The sequence below is a fragment of the Schistocerca serialis genome, chromosome 3, assembly GCF_023864345.2.
Source record: "Schistocerca serialis cubense isolate TAMUIC-IGC-003099 chromosome 3, iqSchSeri2.2, whole genome shotgun sequence".
Taxonomy (NCBI): Eukaryota; Metazoa; Arthropoda; class Insecta; order Orthoptera; family Acrididae; genus Schistocerca; species Schistocerca serialis.
The window spans coordinates 878,318,802-878,337,930 of NC_064640.1; the positions used below are offsets into that span (position 1 = coordinate 878,318,802).

Here is a 19,129-nt window from a genome sequence, read left to right on the forward strand (position 1 = left end):
ACTGATGACCACAGCAGTTAAGTCCCATCGTGCTCAGAGCCATTTGAACCATTTTGGATTTAACCTTAAGGGGGGTAGGACGTCAACGGGCCGACTTGAAGCAGGAGAGGCACCACAGGACATTTTAATTTCCACTGTCCATACTTTTACATACGAGTATAAATTCATAAACTTTGTCAGCATGACCAGGAAGGATTCAGAATTCACACTCATAGTAGTGGAAGTTCGAAAACATAACGAAATGATTTTTTTTTTTACATGTGAAATTTCATCATTTTTTCACTTACTCGTGTAAGTTCATTCGTTTTTTTTCATAAATTAAATAAATTCTAGAGTTTCATACACCTGTGAGTATGGTATGTATGCTGTGCAAAATTCATCGAAGAATCTCTCTAACTTATGAAGAAAAGTGTACCTATAGCAACAAATGCACCCATTAGTAAGTGAAAAAAATGATGAAATTTCGCAGGTCAAAAAAAATTATTTTTTTATGTTTTCGAACTTCCACACTGCAATGAGTTTGAATCCTGAATCCTTCCTGGTGATGCTGACAAAGTTTTATGAATTTATTTGTAAAAGTATAGACATTGGAAATTAAAATGTCCTGTGGTGCCTCTCCCGCTCCAAGTCGGCCCGTTTGACGTCCTACTCCCCTTAAACAAAATATGAAATCGAAAAGTTTATTTCCAAAATGACGTATTTATATCTCAGACCTCTAAAGTGTTTGTAGTTTTAAAACGTTTTTCCGGCACTCTACACGCTATTTTTCTTTTCGATGTGCAGGTTACCCCTTTAAAACTGTATCGAAAATTAGTGTTGTATTCAAAGAGGCGTATCTCCTTCCTGTGTTTATTTCCAAACTTCCACATTTCAGGTCACCCAATAGAAACACTACAGAGTGATCCCTGTTAGCTCGAAATCGATCTCATGCATAGAATGTTATTCTAATTTACTTGCAATGTGTAACAAAAAAATGTTAGAACGTCAAAAAAGTAGCCATCTGTAGCATCTCACACGCAGTCTCTAGGCAGAAAGCGTAATTAGGTAAAACTATATGATGTGAATTTGCCTTTATCTAAATGAGGCCGGCCGCGGTGGTCTAGCGGTTCTAGGCGCGCAGTCCGGAACCGCGCGACTGCTACGGTCGCAGGTACGAATCCTGCCTCGGGCATGGATGTGTGTGATGTCCTTAGGTTAGTTAGGTTTAAGTAGTTCTGAGTTCTAGGGGACTGATGACCACAGATGTTAAGTCCCATAGTGCTCAGAGCCAGCCATCTAAATGAGGGTTATGAACACGTCCGGATGGCGGCGCGTGCTAGCACTCAGCTTCGGGGATTCGGAGGGACGTGGCTCCTCCAGGTCGAAGCCACCTAGTGGATAAATGGAGAAGGCCAGCCAAATTTTTGTTGTTATCTGACGTTTTTCGTTCTCGTCTCTGACTAGGTGAATACCGGATTAGTACTAACGTCCCATCTGTTACACGCTTAACAACAATCTTGGAAACTCGTTCGCACACTTTCACGCAGACACACGGAGTACGCAAATTCCGTATCAGAAGGAAAGGGGTGGCGGCTGAGGGGGCATAATGCGACCCTCTACCACTAACATTGCCAAACTCAATAATTACCGTGTCGACCCCATGAATGTACAGGAAAAATGCCAAGAGGGTGAAGATCGAAGGGACATAATGCTAAACCATTTGCCGACAAGATGTTTCCTTTCAGTCCCCTGACTGCTGTACCACGGGAAGCAATGATGAATTATCACTTTGTACGAAGTTTACCACTCCCTTATATACACTCCTGGAAATGGAAAAAAGAACACATTGACACCGGTGTGTCAGACCCACCATACTTGCTCCGGACACTGCGAGAGGGCTGTACAAGCAATGATCACACGCACGGCACAGCGGACACACCAGGAACCGCGGTGTTGGCCGTCGAATGGCGCTAGCTGCGCAGCATTTGTGCACCGCCGCCGTCAGTGTCAGCCAGTTTGCCGTGGCATACGGAGCTCCATCGCAGTCTTTAACACTGGTAGCATGCCGCGACAGCGTGGACGTGAACCGTATGTGCAGTTGACGGACTTTGAGCGAGGGCGTATAGTGGGCATGCGGGAGGCCGGGTGGACGTACCGCCGAATTGCTCAACACGTGGGGCGTGAGGTCTCCACAGTACATCGATGTTGTCGCCAGTGGTCGGCGGAAGGTAGACCGTAGGATCCTACGCAGTGCCGTAGGGGACCGCACCGCCACTTCCCAGCAAATTAGGGACACTGTTGCTCCTGGGGTATCGGCGAGGACCATTCGCAACCGTCTCCATGAAGCTGGGCTACGGTCCCGCACACCGTTAGGCCGTCTTCCGCTCACGCCCCAACATCGTGCAGCCCGCCTCCAGTGGTGTCGCGACAGGCGTGAATGGAGGGACGAATGGAGACGTGTCGTCTTCAGCGATGAGAGTCGCTTCTGCCTTGGTGCCAATGATGGTCGTATGCGTGTTGGGCGCCGTGCAGGTGAGCGCCACAATCAGGACTGCATACGACCGAGGCACACAGGGCCAACACCCGGCATCATGGTGTGGGGAGCGATCTCCTACACTGGCCGTACACCACTGGTGATCGTCGAGGGGACACTGAATAGTGCACGGTACATCCAAACCGTCATCGAACCCATCGTTCTACCATTCCTAGACCGGCAAGGGAACTTGCTGTTCCAACAGGACAATGCACGTCCGCATGTATCCCGTGCCACCCAACGTGCTCTAGAAGGTGTAAGTCAACTACCCTGGCCAGCAAGATCTCCGGATCTGTCCCCCATTGAGCATGTTTGGGACTGGATGAAGCGTCGTCTCACGCGGTCTGCACGTCCAGCACGAACGCTGGTCCAACTGAGGCGCCAGGTGGAAATGGCATGGCAAGCCGTTCCACAGGACTACATCCAGCATCTCTACGATCGTCTCCATGGGAGAATAGCAGCCTGCATTGCTGCGAAAGGTGGATATACAGTGTACTAGTGCCGACATTGTGCATGCTCTGTTGCCTGTGTCTATGTGCCTGTGGTTCTGTCAGTGTGATCATGTGATGTATCTGACCCCAGGAATGTGTCAATAAAGTTTCCCCTTCCTGGGACACTGAATTCACGGTGTTCTTATTTCAATTTCCAGGAGTGTATTTCTAGCCCAATGTACACTTCCGGTCAAAGGTTTTAGATCACTTATCACAACAACGTATTTGTGGTTGAAACAGTGATTTGGTTTCGAATGTTCTATCATATCCCCGTTCCGGTAATAAAACAAGTACAAACATATAAAGACTAAGAGCTTCTGTTGTGTATCTGACTGGTTGTACGCATACGGTGGCGCTGATGGGTATCCTCAACACCACTGACGTGCCGTTGGCTATGACAGTTCCCTTCGAATAGCTCTCAGTCCTTCAATTGTGTAGCATTCAGCTGATATTAGTTTATAGTACGTATATTGTGTGGGAATCTAGCAGATGATCACATTCATACCGTGTTACCTCCCAATGGGACAGAAGCAGTAGATTGGAACCTTAAAAAGACTCTGTAATTGTAGCTCTGCATTAGGAAAGCTGTTCTAGTAAGACAATAGCAACAAAAGTTGGCGCAGCCCAATCTACAGTAGTTACACACCGAAGCGCCAAAGAAACTAGGATATGCAGGCGTAATCAAATACAGAGACATGTAAACAGGCAGAAAACGGCGCTGTGGTAGGCAACGCCTATTAAGACAACATGTGTCTGACGCAGTTATTACATCAGTTTCTGCTGCTAAAATGGAAGGTTATCAAGATTTAAGAGAGTTTAAACGTAGTGTTATAGTCGGCGCACGAGAGATGGGACACTGCATCTCCGAGGTAGCGATGAAATGGGGAATTTCCCGTGTGACCATTTCATGAGAGTGCCGTGAATATCAGGAATCCGGTAAAACATCAAATCTCCGACATAGCTGCGGTCGTAAAAATATCCTTCAAGAACGGGACCAGCGACGACTGAAGAGAATCGTTCAGCGTGACGGAAGTGCAACCCTTCCGGAAATTGCTGCAGATTTCAATGTTGCGCCATCAACAAGTGTCAGCGTGCGAACCATTCAACGAAACATCACCGATATGGGCTTTCGGAGCGGAAGGCCCACACGTGAACCCTTGATGACTGCACGACACCAAGCTTTACGCCTCGCCTGGGCTCGTCAACACCGACATCGGACTGTTGATGACTGGAAACATGTTGCCCGGTCGGACGAGTCTCGTTTCAAATTGTATCGAACGGATGGACGTGTACGGTATGGAGACAACCTCATGAATCCATGGACACTGCATGTCAACAGGGGACTGTTTAAGCTGGTGGGGGCTCTGTAATGGTGTGGGGCGCGTGCAGTTCGAGTCATATGCGACCCATGATACGTCTAGATACGACTCTGATAGGTGACATGTACGTAAGCATCCCGTCTGATCACCTGCATCCATTCATGCCCATTGTGCATTTCGACGGACTTTGGCATTTCCAGGAAGACAATTCGACACCCCACAGAATCGCTACAGAGTGGCTCCAGGAACACTCTTCTGAGTTTAAACACTTCCTCTGGCCACCGAACTTCCCAAACATGAACATTGTTGAGTTTATCTGGGATGAGTTGCAAGATGCTGGTTAGAAGAGTTCTGTACAAGTCATACTCTTACGAATTTGTGGACTGTGCTGGAGGACTGATAGTGTCAGTTCCCTCCAGCACTACTTCAGTCATTAGTCCAGTCCATGCCACGTCGTGTTGCGGCACTTCTTCGTGCTCGCGGGGGCCCTACACGATATCAGGCAGGTGTAGCAGTTTCTTTGGCTCTTGAGTGTACATTGCAGCGGTTCAAGCAGACGTGTGCCAATGTAAGTGTTTCGCGATATGGAAGGCCCCGAGTAACATCACACAGGGAACATCAGTTCCTATGTGTACAGAGTAAACGTCAAAGGACTCTTAATTCACCAGAAATTCAGGATTAAGTAAACAGTACGCGAGCTGCTCCAAATTCTGTCTCACCAGCGTAACGCCATCTGCGAGAGTAACGTTTAGAGGGGTGCGTAGAAAAAGTGAAACGATTGTAACGGGCACAGTAACATCAAAATTGAAGCGTGCAGCAATGGTCCAACGCCTTATTCACGGATAAATCTAAGACAGAATATTTGAAAGCCATCGTCGAATATTTGTTTGTGGAGTTCGTGGAGAACGTATGAAGAGACGGCAATGATGAAGCAAGGTGTAGGGTCGCTCATGTTATGGGGAAGTTTTGCAGGTAATAAAATCGGTGATCGAGTGAGAATTAATCGGTATCACAAGATACTGATTAACAATGCAGTTCCGTCTGGCAAGAAACTTACTGGTCGTGGATTTGTTATGCCGTAGGACAGTAATACCAAACATGCTCCTAAAATGTGCAAGGGTATGTCAACGAAAAGGAGAAATGTGGCTAGCTAAAGAATATGATTTGGTCACGTCAGTCTCCTGACATAAATCTCATTGAACTCTTATGGAATGAACTCGACAGAAGGCTCAAAAAACCGAGGTCATCTAATGTTAAAACCTGTAGAATAATTTACAGACCTGTTAGATTGCAATATTTGCAAGAACATTACAAAATATTATCTCCAGAATGCCAAGAGCTAGTGCTGCTGTACTGAGGGTAAAAAATGGGTACTTTGAAGAGGCTGTAATCTAAACCATATTTTATTGTACTCAGAGACAGAGAGAGACATTTATTTTGTTGGTCTATTTAATTTGTGCGATATGTTTGTACGTTGAAAGAAAGTATATAAACTACTGGTTATTAAAATTGCTACTCCAAGAAGAAATGCAGAAGATAATCGGGTATTCATTGGACAAATATACACTCCTGGAAATTGAAATAAGAACACCGTGAATTCATTGTCCCAGGAAGGGGAAACTTTATTGACACATTCCTGGGGTCAGATACATCACATGATCACACTGACAGAACCACAGGCACATAGACACAGGCAACAGAGCATGCACAATGTCGGCACTAGTACACTGTATATCCACCTTTCGCAGCAATGCAGGCTGCTATTCTCCCATGGAGACGATCGTAGAGATGCTGGATGTAGTCCTGTGGAACGGCTTGCCATGCCATTTCCACCTGGCGCCTCAGTTGGACCAGCGTTCGTGCTGGACGTGCAGACCGCGTGAGACGACGCTTCATCCAGTCCCAAACATGCTCAATGGGGGATAGATCCGGAGATCTTGCTGGCCAGGGTAGTTGACTTACACCTTCTAGATCACGTTGGGTGGCACGGGATACATGCGGACGTGCATTGTCCTGTTGGAACAGCAAGTTCCCTTGCCGGTCTAGGAATGGTAGAACGATGGGTTCGATGACGGTTTGGATGTACCGTGCACTATTCAGTGTCCCCTCGACGATCACCAGTGGTGTACGGCCAGTGTAGGAGATCGCTCCCCACACCATGATGCCGGGTGTTGGCCCTGTGTGCCTCGGTCGTATGCAGTCCTGATTGTGGCGCTCACCTGCACGGCGCCCAACACGCATACGACCATCATTGGCACCAAGGCAGAAGCGACTCTCATCGCTGAAGACGACACGTCTCCATTCGTCCCTCCATTCACGCCTGTCGCGACACCACTGGAGGCGGACTGCACGATGTTGGGGCGTGAGCGGAAGACGGCCTAACGGTGTGCGGGACCGTAGCCCAGCTTCATGGAGACGGTTGCGAATGGTCCTCGCCGATACCCCAGGAGCAACAGTGTCCCTAATTTGCTGGGAAGTGGCGGTGCGGTCCCCTACGGCACTGCGTAGGATACTACGGTCTTGGCGTGCATCCGTGCGTCGCTGCGGTCCGGTCCCAGGTCGACGGGCACGTGCACCTTCCGCCGACCACTGGCGACAACATCGATGTACTGTGGAGACCTCAAGCCCCACGTGTTGAGCAATTCGGCGATACGTCCACCCGGCCTCCCGCATGCCCACTATACGCCCTCGCTCAAAGTCCGTCAACTGCACATACGGTTCACGTCCACGCTGTCGTGGCATGCTACCAGTGTTAAAGACTGCGATGGAGCTCCGTATGCCACGGCAAACTGGCTGACACTGACGGCGGCGGTGCACAAATGCTGCACAGCTAGCGCCATTCGACGGCCAACACCGCGGTTCCTGGTGTGTCCGCTGTACCGTGCGTGTGATCATTGCTTGTACAGCCCTCTCGCAGTGTCCGGAGCAAGTATGGTGGGTCTGACACACCGGTGTCAATGTGTTCTTTTTTCCATTTCCAGGAGTGTATTATACTAGAACTGACATGTGATTACATTTTCATTTAATTTGGGTGCATAGATCCTGAGAAATCAGTACCCAGAACAACCACCTCTGGCCGTAATAACGGCCTTCATACGCCTGGGCATTGAGTCAAACAGAGCTTGGATGGCGTGTACAGGCGCAGCTGCCCATGCAGTTTCAACACGATACCACAGTTCATCAAGAGGTACTGGGGTACTGTGACGAGCCAGTTGCTCATCCACCATTGATCAGACGTTTTCAATTGGTGAGAGATCTCTAGAATGTGCTGGCTAGTGCAGCAGTCGAACGTTTGCTGTATCCAGAAAGGCCCGAACAGGACCTGCAACATGCGGTCGTGCATTGTCCTGGTGAAATGTAGGGTTTCGGAGGGATCGAATGAAGGGTAGAGCCACGGGTCGTAACACATCTGAAACGCAACGTCCACTGTTTAAAGTGCCGTCAATGCGAACAAGAGGTGACCGAGACGTGTAACCAATGGCACCCCATACCATCACACCGGGTGATACACCAGTGTGGCGATGAGGAATACACGCTTCCAATGTGCGTTCACCGCGATATCGCCAAACACGGATGCGACCATCATGATGCTGCAAACAGAACCTGGATTCATCCGAAAAAATGACGTTTCGTCATTCGTGCGCCGAGGTTCGTCGTTGAGTACACCATCGCAGGCGTTCCTGTCTGTGATGCAGCGTCAAGGGTAACCGCAGCCATGGTCTCTGAGCTGATAGTCCATGCTGCTACAAACGTCGTCGAACTGTTCGTGCAGATGGTTGTTGTCTTGCAAACGTCCCTATCTGTTGACTCAGGGATCGATACGTGGCTGCACGATCCGTTATAGGCATGCGGGTAAGATGCCTGTCATCTCGACTGCTAGTGATACGAGGCCTTTGGGACGCAGCACGGCGTTCCGTATTACCCTCCTGAACCCACCGATTCCATATTCTGCTAACAGTCATTGGATCTCGATCAACGCGAGCAGCAATGTCGCGACACGATAAACCGCAATCGCGATAGGCTACAATCCGTCCTTTATCAAAGTCGGAAACGTGATGGTACACATTTCTCCTCCTTACACAAGGCATCACAACAACGTTTCACCAGGCAACACCGGTCAACTGCTGTTTGTGTATGAGAAATCGATTAGAAACTTTCCTCATGTCAGCAGGTTGTAGGTGTCGCCACCGGTGCCAACCTTGTGTGAATGCACTGAAAAGCTAATCATTTGCATATCAGAGCGTCATCTTCTTCCTGTCGGTTAAATTTCGCGTCTGTAGCACGTCATCATCGTGGTGTAGCAATTGTAATGGCCAGTAGTATAGTTTTTGTCATGGACGATCGAAAAATTTTGACCAGTAGTGTAAATATTATTTTCCTAAATACAGTTATTTAAATGGTGCTTTAGATTATGTAATTGGTAACTGATTATTTTTTACTTTAAAAATGTAAGAATAACACTTCCTTTAATTACGATGAAGTTAAAAAAATGTGATTTTTCTACGGAGTAACTTAACTGCGAAACCTATTTTCTTAGTCCCAGGTTTTTTACTCTTTTATGTCGGTATTTAGAATATTAAAGTGGAGGCATGTACCAAAAAATATGTTACAGAGACGAAAATTGAGCAGATTACTTAAAATTACTCTCATCTGAAAATTTTCATTTCTCGGAGAACAGTCATTTTGGAAATAGGTTCTTCAATTGTTGTAGCAAGTAGTGACGGAAAAACATTAAGACAGAAGAAGCAGCAATAGGCAGGTAGCGTGAGGGAAAGACTGACCTGGCAGCGGGACCGCAGGTCTGCGTAGAGGCGGTCTGGCGAGCGGCCGGCGCAGCTGAAGCTGGCGTCCGCCTCGGAGTCCGACAGCCGCGGGAAGGCGCGTGGGGCCCACGCCGCAGCCTGCAACACGTGACACTGCATAAGCTACTTAACGAATAAAAGTCTCTCGACTAACTGTATTTCGTTTATTTTTATTTGCTATACGCATGTCGGAGTCGGTTCCCGTGAGATCAGCGAAGTTAGGCGCCGTCGGGCGTAGACGGCACTTGGATGGGTGACCATCCAGGCCGCCATGCGCTGTTGCCATTTTTCGGGGTGCACTCAGCCTCGTGATGCCAATTGAGGAGCTACTTGACCGAATAGTAGCGGCTTCGGTCAAGAATGCCATCATAACGACCAAGAGAGCGGCGTGCTGGTCCCTTGCCCCTCCTATCCACGTCCTCATCTGACGATGACACGGCGGTCGGATTGTCCCGGTAGGCCACTCGTGGCCTGAAAACGGAGTGCTTTATGTCGGAGTCAAGATTATTACTTGAAGTCAAAAGAGTTCCCACTAGGGTACGCGAGCAAGGCAGCAGTTGAGTGGTCGCGAGTGACCGTTCCCACGTACAGACGAGCACATGCACGAGATTCCGTGGCAGCTGGTCTCGTAGCAGGCCTGTACCAGTTGGTTGCCGATATAGGTCCCCCCCAAGAACGAAGGTACAGAGGGGATGGAAAAATTGACCGAAAAAAAAAAGCTCGGTCTGTTCCGTCAACCTGATCTAGACCATCGCAGACATTGGTGCCCTGGTTGATGCCATGTTGCTTGTATTCAATAAAGCATTTGATACACTATCATAAGTTGTTTAGTGAAAAGAATATGAGCTTACAGAGTATCGGTTCCGATTCATGATTGGACTAAGGGATTCCTTGCAGACAGAAATCAACAGGTCGCTCTTAAAGGAACAAATGGATAGGTTGAAAACGGTACAGTAGTTTCCGCTCTATAAGCAGCAGGTTTCACTGCTCTCTCGCACCGGGAAATGCAAACGGAGGGGGCTCCGCCGCCAATTTTATTGCACGACGCGGCCGGCCGCGGGTGCAGCAGAACCCATGTGGACGGGTGGAAAGAAATGTGTCAGGCTTCATAATATGTATTTATATGTGTCGTGTATTATGCATTTCTTGTACGTGAATGTTAATCTGCACTTGAACTTTCCTAATCCTCCTCCACACCCTTCCACAAAGCGTGGCCAAATCTTAGTTGGGAAGTAGTTCTGTAGTATAGCAGTGCCAACCTTACTCCTGGGTAGGGGATCAGAGAGACAGCACAGGCAGGTCAAAGTCAGAGACGTTCCAGTTTCACAAGATTTGGGGTGGAGAGGTTGGTCACGGGCAAGCGGTTCGACCATCCCCTCCACCGGGGCCCAGGAAGACCTCCGGGTGCCCGCCATATTCTGGGAGTGTTACAGAAGACGGGTAAGTGAGCAGACATGCCCTCAGTGCGTCTGTCTCGATGTTCACGCGTGGAAGAGAGATATTTGAATATTTGCACTAATTCTTTTATTTCCAGCTTCGGATTGTGTAAGGAAATGAATGTTCTCCTTTAATTTCGGAAATTTGACCGCCTGTGTTAATGCATCTGGTCCCCAGTTTGCCCGTTATCCTCCTCACATAGTGGATGTCCCATGTAAAATATTGGGAGACTTTGGTGGTATACATTAGGCCAACGCAATTCCGTCTTGCTCGTAGAAATGTGCATGCAGATTAGTATATAATATATCCGAGCTATAAGTTGTAAAGTTGTAATATCTGCAAACTGGAACAATTCCTGCAATAAAGTCGAGTGATAATGTTTAAAATAAATAGGTTATAAGTTGTCATCAATCTTTAACATACCTTAAAAATCACAAAGAAGTCAAGTTAAAGGAATTCATTTAAAATAAAAGATATAGAATGTAGGAACCCACACATCAGCGTGTGAGCCCTCCAGCCCCTTGCCTAGTATCGTACAGAAAGGGCACGCTCTCTAAGTAGCGCTCTCAAGCTCCCCTCCCCAGTTATCCGTTGCGCAATTTTCATTCAGGGCTTGACGGCATCAACTTTCATCTGGCGTCCGTAGGCAAGGAGGTTTGACGGTAACCTTTCAAGGTGTAACGGTAATTTCCAGAGTCCTACAAGGAAGTGTGGTAAGACAGGGTGTATACGGCCCGGGACATCCGGGAAAGATCCGGGAATTTTTTCATCCGGGACAAATCCGGGAATTTCTTAGAATTCCGGGATTTTTCATTGTTTTAGATTTCAGTTAAAGTTTTGTAGGTTTGACGTGTAAGATCTGATACTCTGACAAAGAACTTTAGTCCACTACTGCTGAATAATACTGCAGCAATGAAACATAAATCAGGGAATAACACCAAAATAAAAGTTTAGTTGCATAGAAAATGGGTAATTTACACAATGTACAGACCAGTTTGCCGACACCGTAAAGTGTCAAAGGCTTTAGATCGAAGATTATGCAGTACGTCCGTAACAACTAACGTGCATTCAATGTGCGTGACGTCACAATTGTTTACATTTCTAACAGATCATCGGTAAATATTACGAATAGTGGCTTGAGATGCGTTACTTTCAAAGGAAATTTCCACGCAAGATGATTTATGTTACGTGTGGGAATGTGCAGTGAATTTCTTAAATCACAGGGCGTTATAACTCTCATTCAAAACGTAACACTTTGAGGATCAGCCATTTGAAAAATGTCGGGCCCAGAAGATAAGTCATTTATGCCACTATTTAAAATTTTATCGGCACATTTGTATTTGATAGGACTTAACGTGTAGCACACGCTAAAAAAAGACCGAGCTTCAAGTTAGTTTTCATACTTAATGTTGTTCTTACATAGATAAAAAATTATGCGATCGATGGCAAAAAGTGTAATTCACCTTCAAAAAAATGTGCATAATGTGTTACTGAGTAATGTCACAAGTCTTTTCATGCCAGAACACCTCGACTTTTCTACGCAACTGATAATCATTTTGGCACGATTTTAATTGCCAAATTAGAGCGTGTTAGTAGGCCTACGGACTTCCTATCATTGTAGGACTAATAACAGTGGATGCCAATAGACGATGCAATTCTCGTTCGTACATACACATCTACTTACGAGTTAACCGCAGTAGAAACGCACTTTGTTGAGCTGAGCGAGCTCGGCCTACCTTCGTAACTTACGCGCCGCGGCCTGTCTTTCTCGTAGGCCTCGTGCTCTGAATAACTGCCGTCATTCGCTAGCGAGATCACGTGATATGAGCTATGACTGGCTGACAAAAGTGCATCGCTCAACGCAATCTCTATTTTAGAGTTTCGGAAGCTACCGTGCTGGAATTTGTGGAATTTGTGTATATACTTTCGCAATACGAAATTAAACTCTGTGCATATTGTCCCGCATCAAACAAATTTCCAAACGCATTGTTTTTCCTGGATTTCGTTTCCTAAAGTGCTAGGACGTCCTCCGCCGGTATAAGACCTTTACGATTCAAAGGACTGATAGATTTACAGCTCCGAGGGAAAGCATACTGTTACTTAACCCGGATGCATTTTCACCCGCTTTATACGTAATTTCATCCGGGAGAAATTGTGTTTTTAACCGGGAAATCGGGGAAAAATCCGGGAATTTTTTTTTCTTGTCCACGTAGGCACCCTGTAAGATAGTTACTGTTCACAATATAAACTGCATGACAGAATGTGAAGCATCCAGAGAATGCCAATGTAACTCGTAGACGTACGCACCATCGGCGGGGATGTAAATGGTTAGATTAGCAAATCACTGTAACCGGTAAAAAGGGGACAAGGGTGCATTAGTGTTGTTCGTGTTTAGTGTTCTTCCCAGGTTTGGTAGTGCATAAAAAGGGCTCGAACAGCGTCAGACGTTGAGTGATCACTGTGAATGGCACGAAGATGCTGTCTACTCGTGTGAAACAGCGCCATCTGGACTTGAAGAGATTTGGAACAGGCGATATTGTGGGTCTCCATTTGGCCAGATAGTCGAATGGTGCAGTATCCAGATTTGTTGGGGCTCTCTTTTCTGACAGTGGCCCGATGTTTGAATGCATAGGAAAATGAAGTCAGGAATAGTCTTCGTGAAGGTTCCGGCCGAGCAAGTCTGACCACCACAAGGGAGGGTCACCGTATTGTGCCCCACGTATATTGTGACTCCTTCATATCTGCGCCTGCCAGCCCAGAGCAACTAATGGACTCCTTGGAATGTTCTGTCATCCCGTACTATTAGTCGGAGACGAGCAGCAGCCGGACTATTGAATAACAGGCCTGTGGTGTCACCGCCAGACACCACACTTGCTAGGTGGTAGCTTAAATCGGCCGCGGTCCATTTAGTACACGTCGGACCCGCGTGTCGCCACTGTGTGATCGCAGACCTAGCGCCACCACAAGGCAGGTCTCGATATACGATAGAGCACTCGCCCCAGTTGTACGACGACATTGCTAGCGACAATACGGACGAAGCCTTCCTCTCATTTGCCGAGAGTCAGTTAGAATAACCTTCTGCTAAGTCCATGGCTACGACCTAGCAAGGCGCCAATTGTAACAGTGCATGTATCTTACGAGTCTCATTTGTATAGTCAAGAGAGATGTATCACAAGGAGTAAATAAAGTTAAGTATATTCCAAAGCTACATACACTCCTGGAAATGGAAAAAAGAACACATTGACACCGGTGTGTCAGACCCACCATACTTGCTCCGGACACTGCGAGAGGGCTGTACAAGCAATGATCACACGCACGGCACAGCGGACACACCAGGAACCGCGGTGTTGGCCGTCGAATGGCGCTAGCTGCGCAGCATTTGTGCACCGCCGCCGTCAGTGTCAGCCAGTTTGCCGTGGCATACGGAGCTCCATCGCAGTCTTTAACACTGGTAGCATGCCGCGACAGCGTGGACGTGAACCGTATGTGCAGTTGACGGACTTTGAGCGAGGGCGTATAGTGGGCATGCGGGAGGCCGGGTGGACGTACCGCCGAATTGCTCAACACGTGGGGCGTGAGGTCTCCACAGTACATCGATGTTGTCGCCAGTGGTCGGCGGAAGGTGCACGTGCCCGTCGACCTGGGACCGGACCGCAGCGACGCACGGATGCACGCCAAGACCGTAGGATCCTACGCAGTGCCGTAGGGGACCGCACCGCCACTTCCCAGCAAATTAGGGACACTGTTGCTCCTGGGGTATCGGCGAGGACCATTCGCAACCGTCTCCATGAAGCTGGGCTACGGTCCCGCACACCGTTAGGCCGTCTTCCGCTCACGCCCCAACATCGTGCAGCCCGCCTCCAGTGGTGTCGCGACAGGCGTGAATGGAGGGACGAATGGAGACGTGTCGTCTTCAGCGATGAGAGTCGCTTCTGCCTTGGTGCCATTGATGGTCGTATGCGTGTTTGGCGCCGTGCAGGTGAGCGCCACAATCAGGACTGCATACGACCGAGGCACACAGGGCCAACACCCGGCATCATGGTGTGGGGAGCGATCTCCTACACTGGCCGTACACCACTGGTGATCGTCGAGGGGACACTGAATAGTGCACGGTACATCCAAACCGTCATCGAACCCATCGTTCTACCATTCCTAGACCGGCAAGGGAACTTGCTGTTCCAACAGGACAATGCACGTCCGCATGTATCCCGTGCCACCCAACGTGCTCTAGAAGGTGTAAGTCAACCACCCTGGCCAGCAAGATCTCCGGATCTGTCCCCCATTGAGCATGTTTGGGACTGGATGAAGCGTCGTCTCACGCGGTCTGCACGTCCAGCACGAACGCTGGTCCAACTGAGGCGCCAGGTGGAAATGGCATGGCAAGCCGTTCCACAGGACTACATCCAGCATCTCTACGATCGTCTCCATGGGAGAATAGCAGCCTGCATTGCTGCGAAAGGTGGATATACAGTGTACTAGTGCCGACATTGTGCATGCTCTGTTGCCTGTGTCTATGTGCCTGTGGTTCTGTCAGTGTGATCATGTGATGTATCTGACCCCAGGAATGTGTCAATAAAGTTTCCCCTTCCTGGGACAATGAATTCACGGTGTTCTTATTTCAATTTCCAGGAGTGTATTTTCTTGATAGCAGTCATAACGTATCTTGTTACAGACTTCACGCCCGTCTGCGTTAGATAGCGTGCCTATCGGCCCCCTCAAAATAACACTGTGTCGGCACTTCTGTCGACACATCAAGGCCCATGTGTAGGCTGACGTTAACATCATGACACAAACGGCTGCCTTTTGGGCGGAGTCCTGACGAGGAAACGTGGACTGCTGATGAATTGCACCAAAATGTGTTCAGCGACGAATCGCGTTTCTCCGCTACATCTACATCCAAACAGATACTCCGCAAGCCACCGTACGGTGCGTGGTGGAGGGTACTCTGTACAACTGTCATTTCCCTTCCTGCTCCCCTCGCAAACAGAGCGAGGGAAAAACGACTGTCTGCATGCCTTCGAATGAGCCCCAATTTCTCGTCTCTTATCTTCGTGGTATCACGTAACTAATGAGGAGGTACTGAACAGAATTGGGTAGAAGAGGAACTTGAGGCACAACGTGACTAGAAGAAGGGATCGGTTGGTAGGACATGTTGTAAGGCATCAAGGGATCACCAATTTAATATTGGAGGGCAGCATGGAGGGTAAAAATCGTAGAGGGAGGCCATCAGACGAATACACTAAGTAGATTCAGAAGGATGTAGGACGCAGTAGGTACGTGGAGATGAATAAGGTTGCACAGGATAGAGTAGCATGGAGAGCTGCACCAAACCAGTCTCTTCACTGAAGACCACAACAACACACCTTCGTGGTCCTAACACGCACTGTATGTTGGTGGCAGTAGAATCGTTTGGCAGTCAGCTTCAAATGCCGGTTCTCTACATTTTCTCAATAGTGTTTCTCCAAAAAAAAAGTCGCCTTCCCTCCAGGGATTCCCATTTTAGTTCCCCAAGCATCTCTGTAACACGTGTTGTTCGAACCTACCGCTAATAAATCTGGCAGCCTGCCTCTGAATTGCTTCGATGTCTTCCTTCAATTCGACCTCAAATGGTTCAAATGGCTCTGAGCACTATGGGACTCAACTGCTGTGGTCATAAGTCCCCTAGAACTTAGAACTACTTAAACCTAACTAACCTAAGGACATCACACACATCCATGCCCGAGGCAGGATTCGAACCTGCGACCGTAGCGGTCGTGCGGTTCCAGACTGTAGCGCCTTTAACCGCTCGGCCAAATTCGACCTCGTACGAATCCCAAACACTCGAGCAGTACTCAAGTATAGGTCGCACCAGCGTGCTATATACAGTCTCCTTTACAGGTGAACCACTCAAAATTCTCCCAATAAACCGAAGTCGACCATTCACCTTCCCTACCACACTTCTCACATGCTCGTTCCACCACGTATCGTTTTGCAACGTTACACCCAGATATTTAAACGACTTTACTGTGTCAAGCAGGAAACTAGTAATACTGTATTCGAACATTACAGGTTTGATCTTACTACTCATCCGCATTAACTTATAATTTTCCACATTTAGGGCTAGCTACCATTCGTCACACCAACTAGAAATTTTGTTGAAGTCGTCTTGTATCTTCGTACAGTCAATCAACTTCGACAAGCCGGCCGGTGTGGCCGTGCGATTCTAGGCGCTTCAGTCTGGAACCGCGTGACCGCTCCGGTTGCAGGTTCGAATCCTGCCTCGGGCATGGATGTGTGTGATGTCCTTAGGTTAGTTCGGTTTAAGTAGTTCTAAGTTCTAGGGGACTGATGACCACAGCAGTTAAGTCCCATAGTGCTCAGAGCCATCTGAACCGTTTTTTCAACTTCGACACATTACCGTACACCAAGGCATCATCAGCAAACAACCGCAAATTGCTGCCCACCCTGTCCTCCAAATCATTTATGTATATAGAGAACAACAGCAGTCCTACCACACTTCCCTGGGGCATTCCTGACGATACTCTTTTTCTCCGATGAACGCTCGCCGTCGAGGACAACATACTGGGTTCTATTATTTAAGAAGTCTCGAGCCACTCACATGTCTGTGAACTAATTCCATATTCTCATACCTTCATTAACAGCCTGCAATGGGGCACCGTGTCAAATATTTGCCGGAAATCTAGAAATATGGAATCTACCTGTTGCCCTTTATCCATAGTGCTCAGCATATCACGTGAGAAAAGGGCAAGTTCAGTTTAACTCGACCGATCCTTTCTTTCTACAACCATGCTGATTCGTGGACATAAGCTCCTCAGTCTCAAGAAAATTAATTATATGCGAACTGAGAATATGTTCAAAGAGTCTGCAGCAAACAGAATTTAAGTACATTTGTCTGTAATTTTACGAGTGCGTACCTTTACCTTTCTTACCTTCTGTGGTCACCTGCGCATATCACAGCATATTCTTCCTGTCGTTTAAATTTCGCGTCTGTAGCACGTCATCTTCATGGTGTAGCAATTTGAATGGCCAGTAGTGTACATAGACATATTGACGAGAAAAATATCGAAGTACCGGCCTATAGAAGTAATGGCTGCATACTGTAAATATACTGCCAGTATTAGAGCCGTATATTTAAGTATTACTGGCAGCATGCTTATCCCGTTAGAGCAAGAACTGAAAGGAAAACGATGCACGCTCACGTTTGGCGATAACTATTTTGCTAGCAATGGTAACTGCATGTAAGCGGCACAATAAAAGATGTCCGACGGGTCCGTCGTTTAGTTTCATCGAACATCGGATTTGCTCGGAACTCTTTATGTTGACTTCCCTGTTTTATCATTTCTGCCAACACCAGCGACCTAGCACCCGTAGTGTCAAAATTGTGTGGTGAAGTTAAACATTGCAGTTTCTGTCAGTAGCGGCGAGCGCCGATAGTCACATTTCACCTCGCACGTCTCCACCCACTGCAAAGACTAATCCTGTCATTTAGATTTTTGTTCATCATTTTCAGCAACTGTTTTTTAAGAATGCCGATGTGAAGAAATAGCACACCAGTTGCGTTAAAAATTGTATTTTAACGCCACTGGTGTGGTATTTCTACTTCTTTACATCGGAAATCTTGTTATTCCATTCACACTTCCACCCCCCACACCACCCCTAGTGCAATCGTATTTTTTTGTGTCACTTATACTTACGAGGGTCACTCCAAAAGAAATGCGCACTATAAATCCATCTTTTATTCTACATGTTTGAAAGTTTTACAGTGTGTAGATACATCCTTTAGGAACAATATTTTCATTTATCCACATAATGTCCATCTCTCTCAACTGCCTTACGCCACCTTGGAACCAGCGCCTGTATACCCGCACGGTAAAATTCTGGACCAACCTGTTAGAACCACTGTTTGGAAGCGTTCACAAGGGAGTCGTCATCTTCAAACCTTGTTCCACGAAGAGAGTCTTTCAGTTTCCCAAAGAGACGATAGTCACATGGAGCCAGGTTAGGACTGTAAGGCGGGTGTTTCAGTGTTGTCCATCCGAGTTTTGTGATCGCTTCCATGGTTTTTTGACTGACATGTGGCCGTGCATTGTCGTGCAACAGCAAAACATCCTGCTATTGCCGAGATGGTCGAACACGACTCAGTCGAGCTTGAAGTTTCTTCAGTGTCGTCACATATACATCAGAGTTTATGGTGGTTCCACTTGGCATGATGTCCACAAGCAAGAGTCCTTCGGAATCGAAAAACACCGTAGCCATAACTTTTCCAGAAGAATGTGTGGTTTTGAATTTTTTTTTTTTTTTTTTTTTGCGAATTTGCATGATGCCACTTCATTGAATGCCTCTTCGTCTCTGGTGAAAATAGATGGAGCCATTTGCCGGCCGAAGTGGCCGTGCGGTTAAAGGCGCTGCAGTCTGGAACCGCAAGACCGCTACGGTCGCAGGTTCGAATCCTGCCTCGGGCATGGATGTTTGTAATGTCCTTAGGTTAGTTCGGTTTAAGTAGTTCTAAGTTCTAGGGGACTAATGACCTCAGCAGTTGAGTCCCATAGTGCTCAGAGCCATTAGATG

The 19,129-nt window shown here is 47.5% G+C and overlaps 1 protein-coding gene across 1 annotated transcript in view; it reads right to left on the minus strand.

Annotated features, from left to right (window-relative positions):
- LOC126471294 (uncharacterized) overlaps positions 1-19,129 on the minus strand; it is a 427,804-nt gene that overhangs the window by 114,933 nt on the left and 293,742 nt on the right. The window contains exon 4 of the mRNA XM_050099413.1: positions 9,104-9,223. Within this exon, the coding sequence (XP_049955370.1) occupies positions 9,104-9,223 (120 nt within the window). The remainder of the gene's footprint in view (positions 1-9,103; positions 9,224-19,129) is intronic.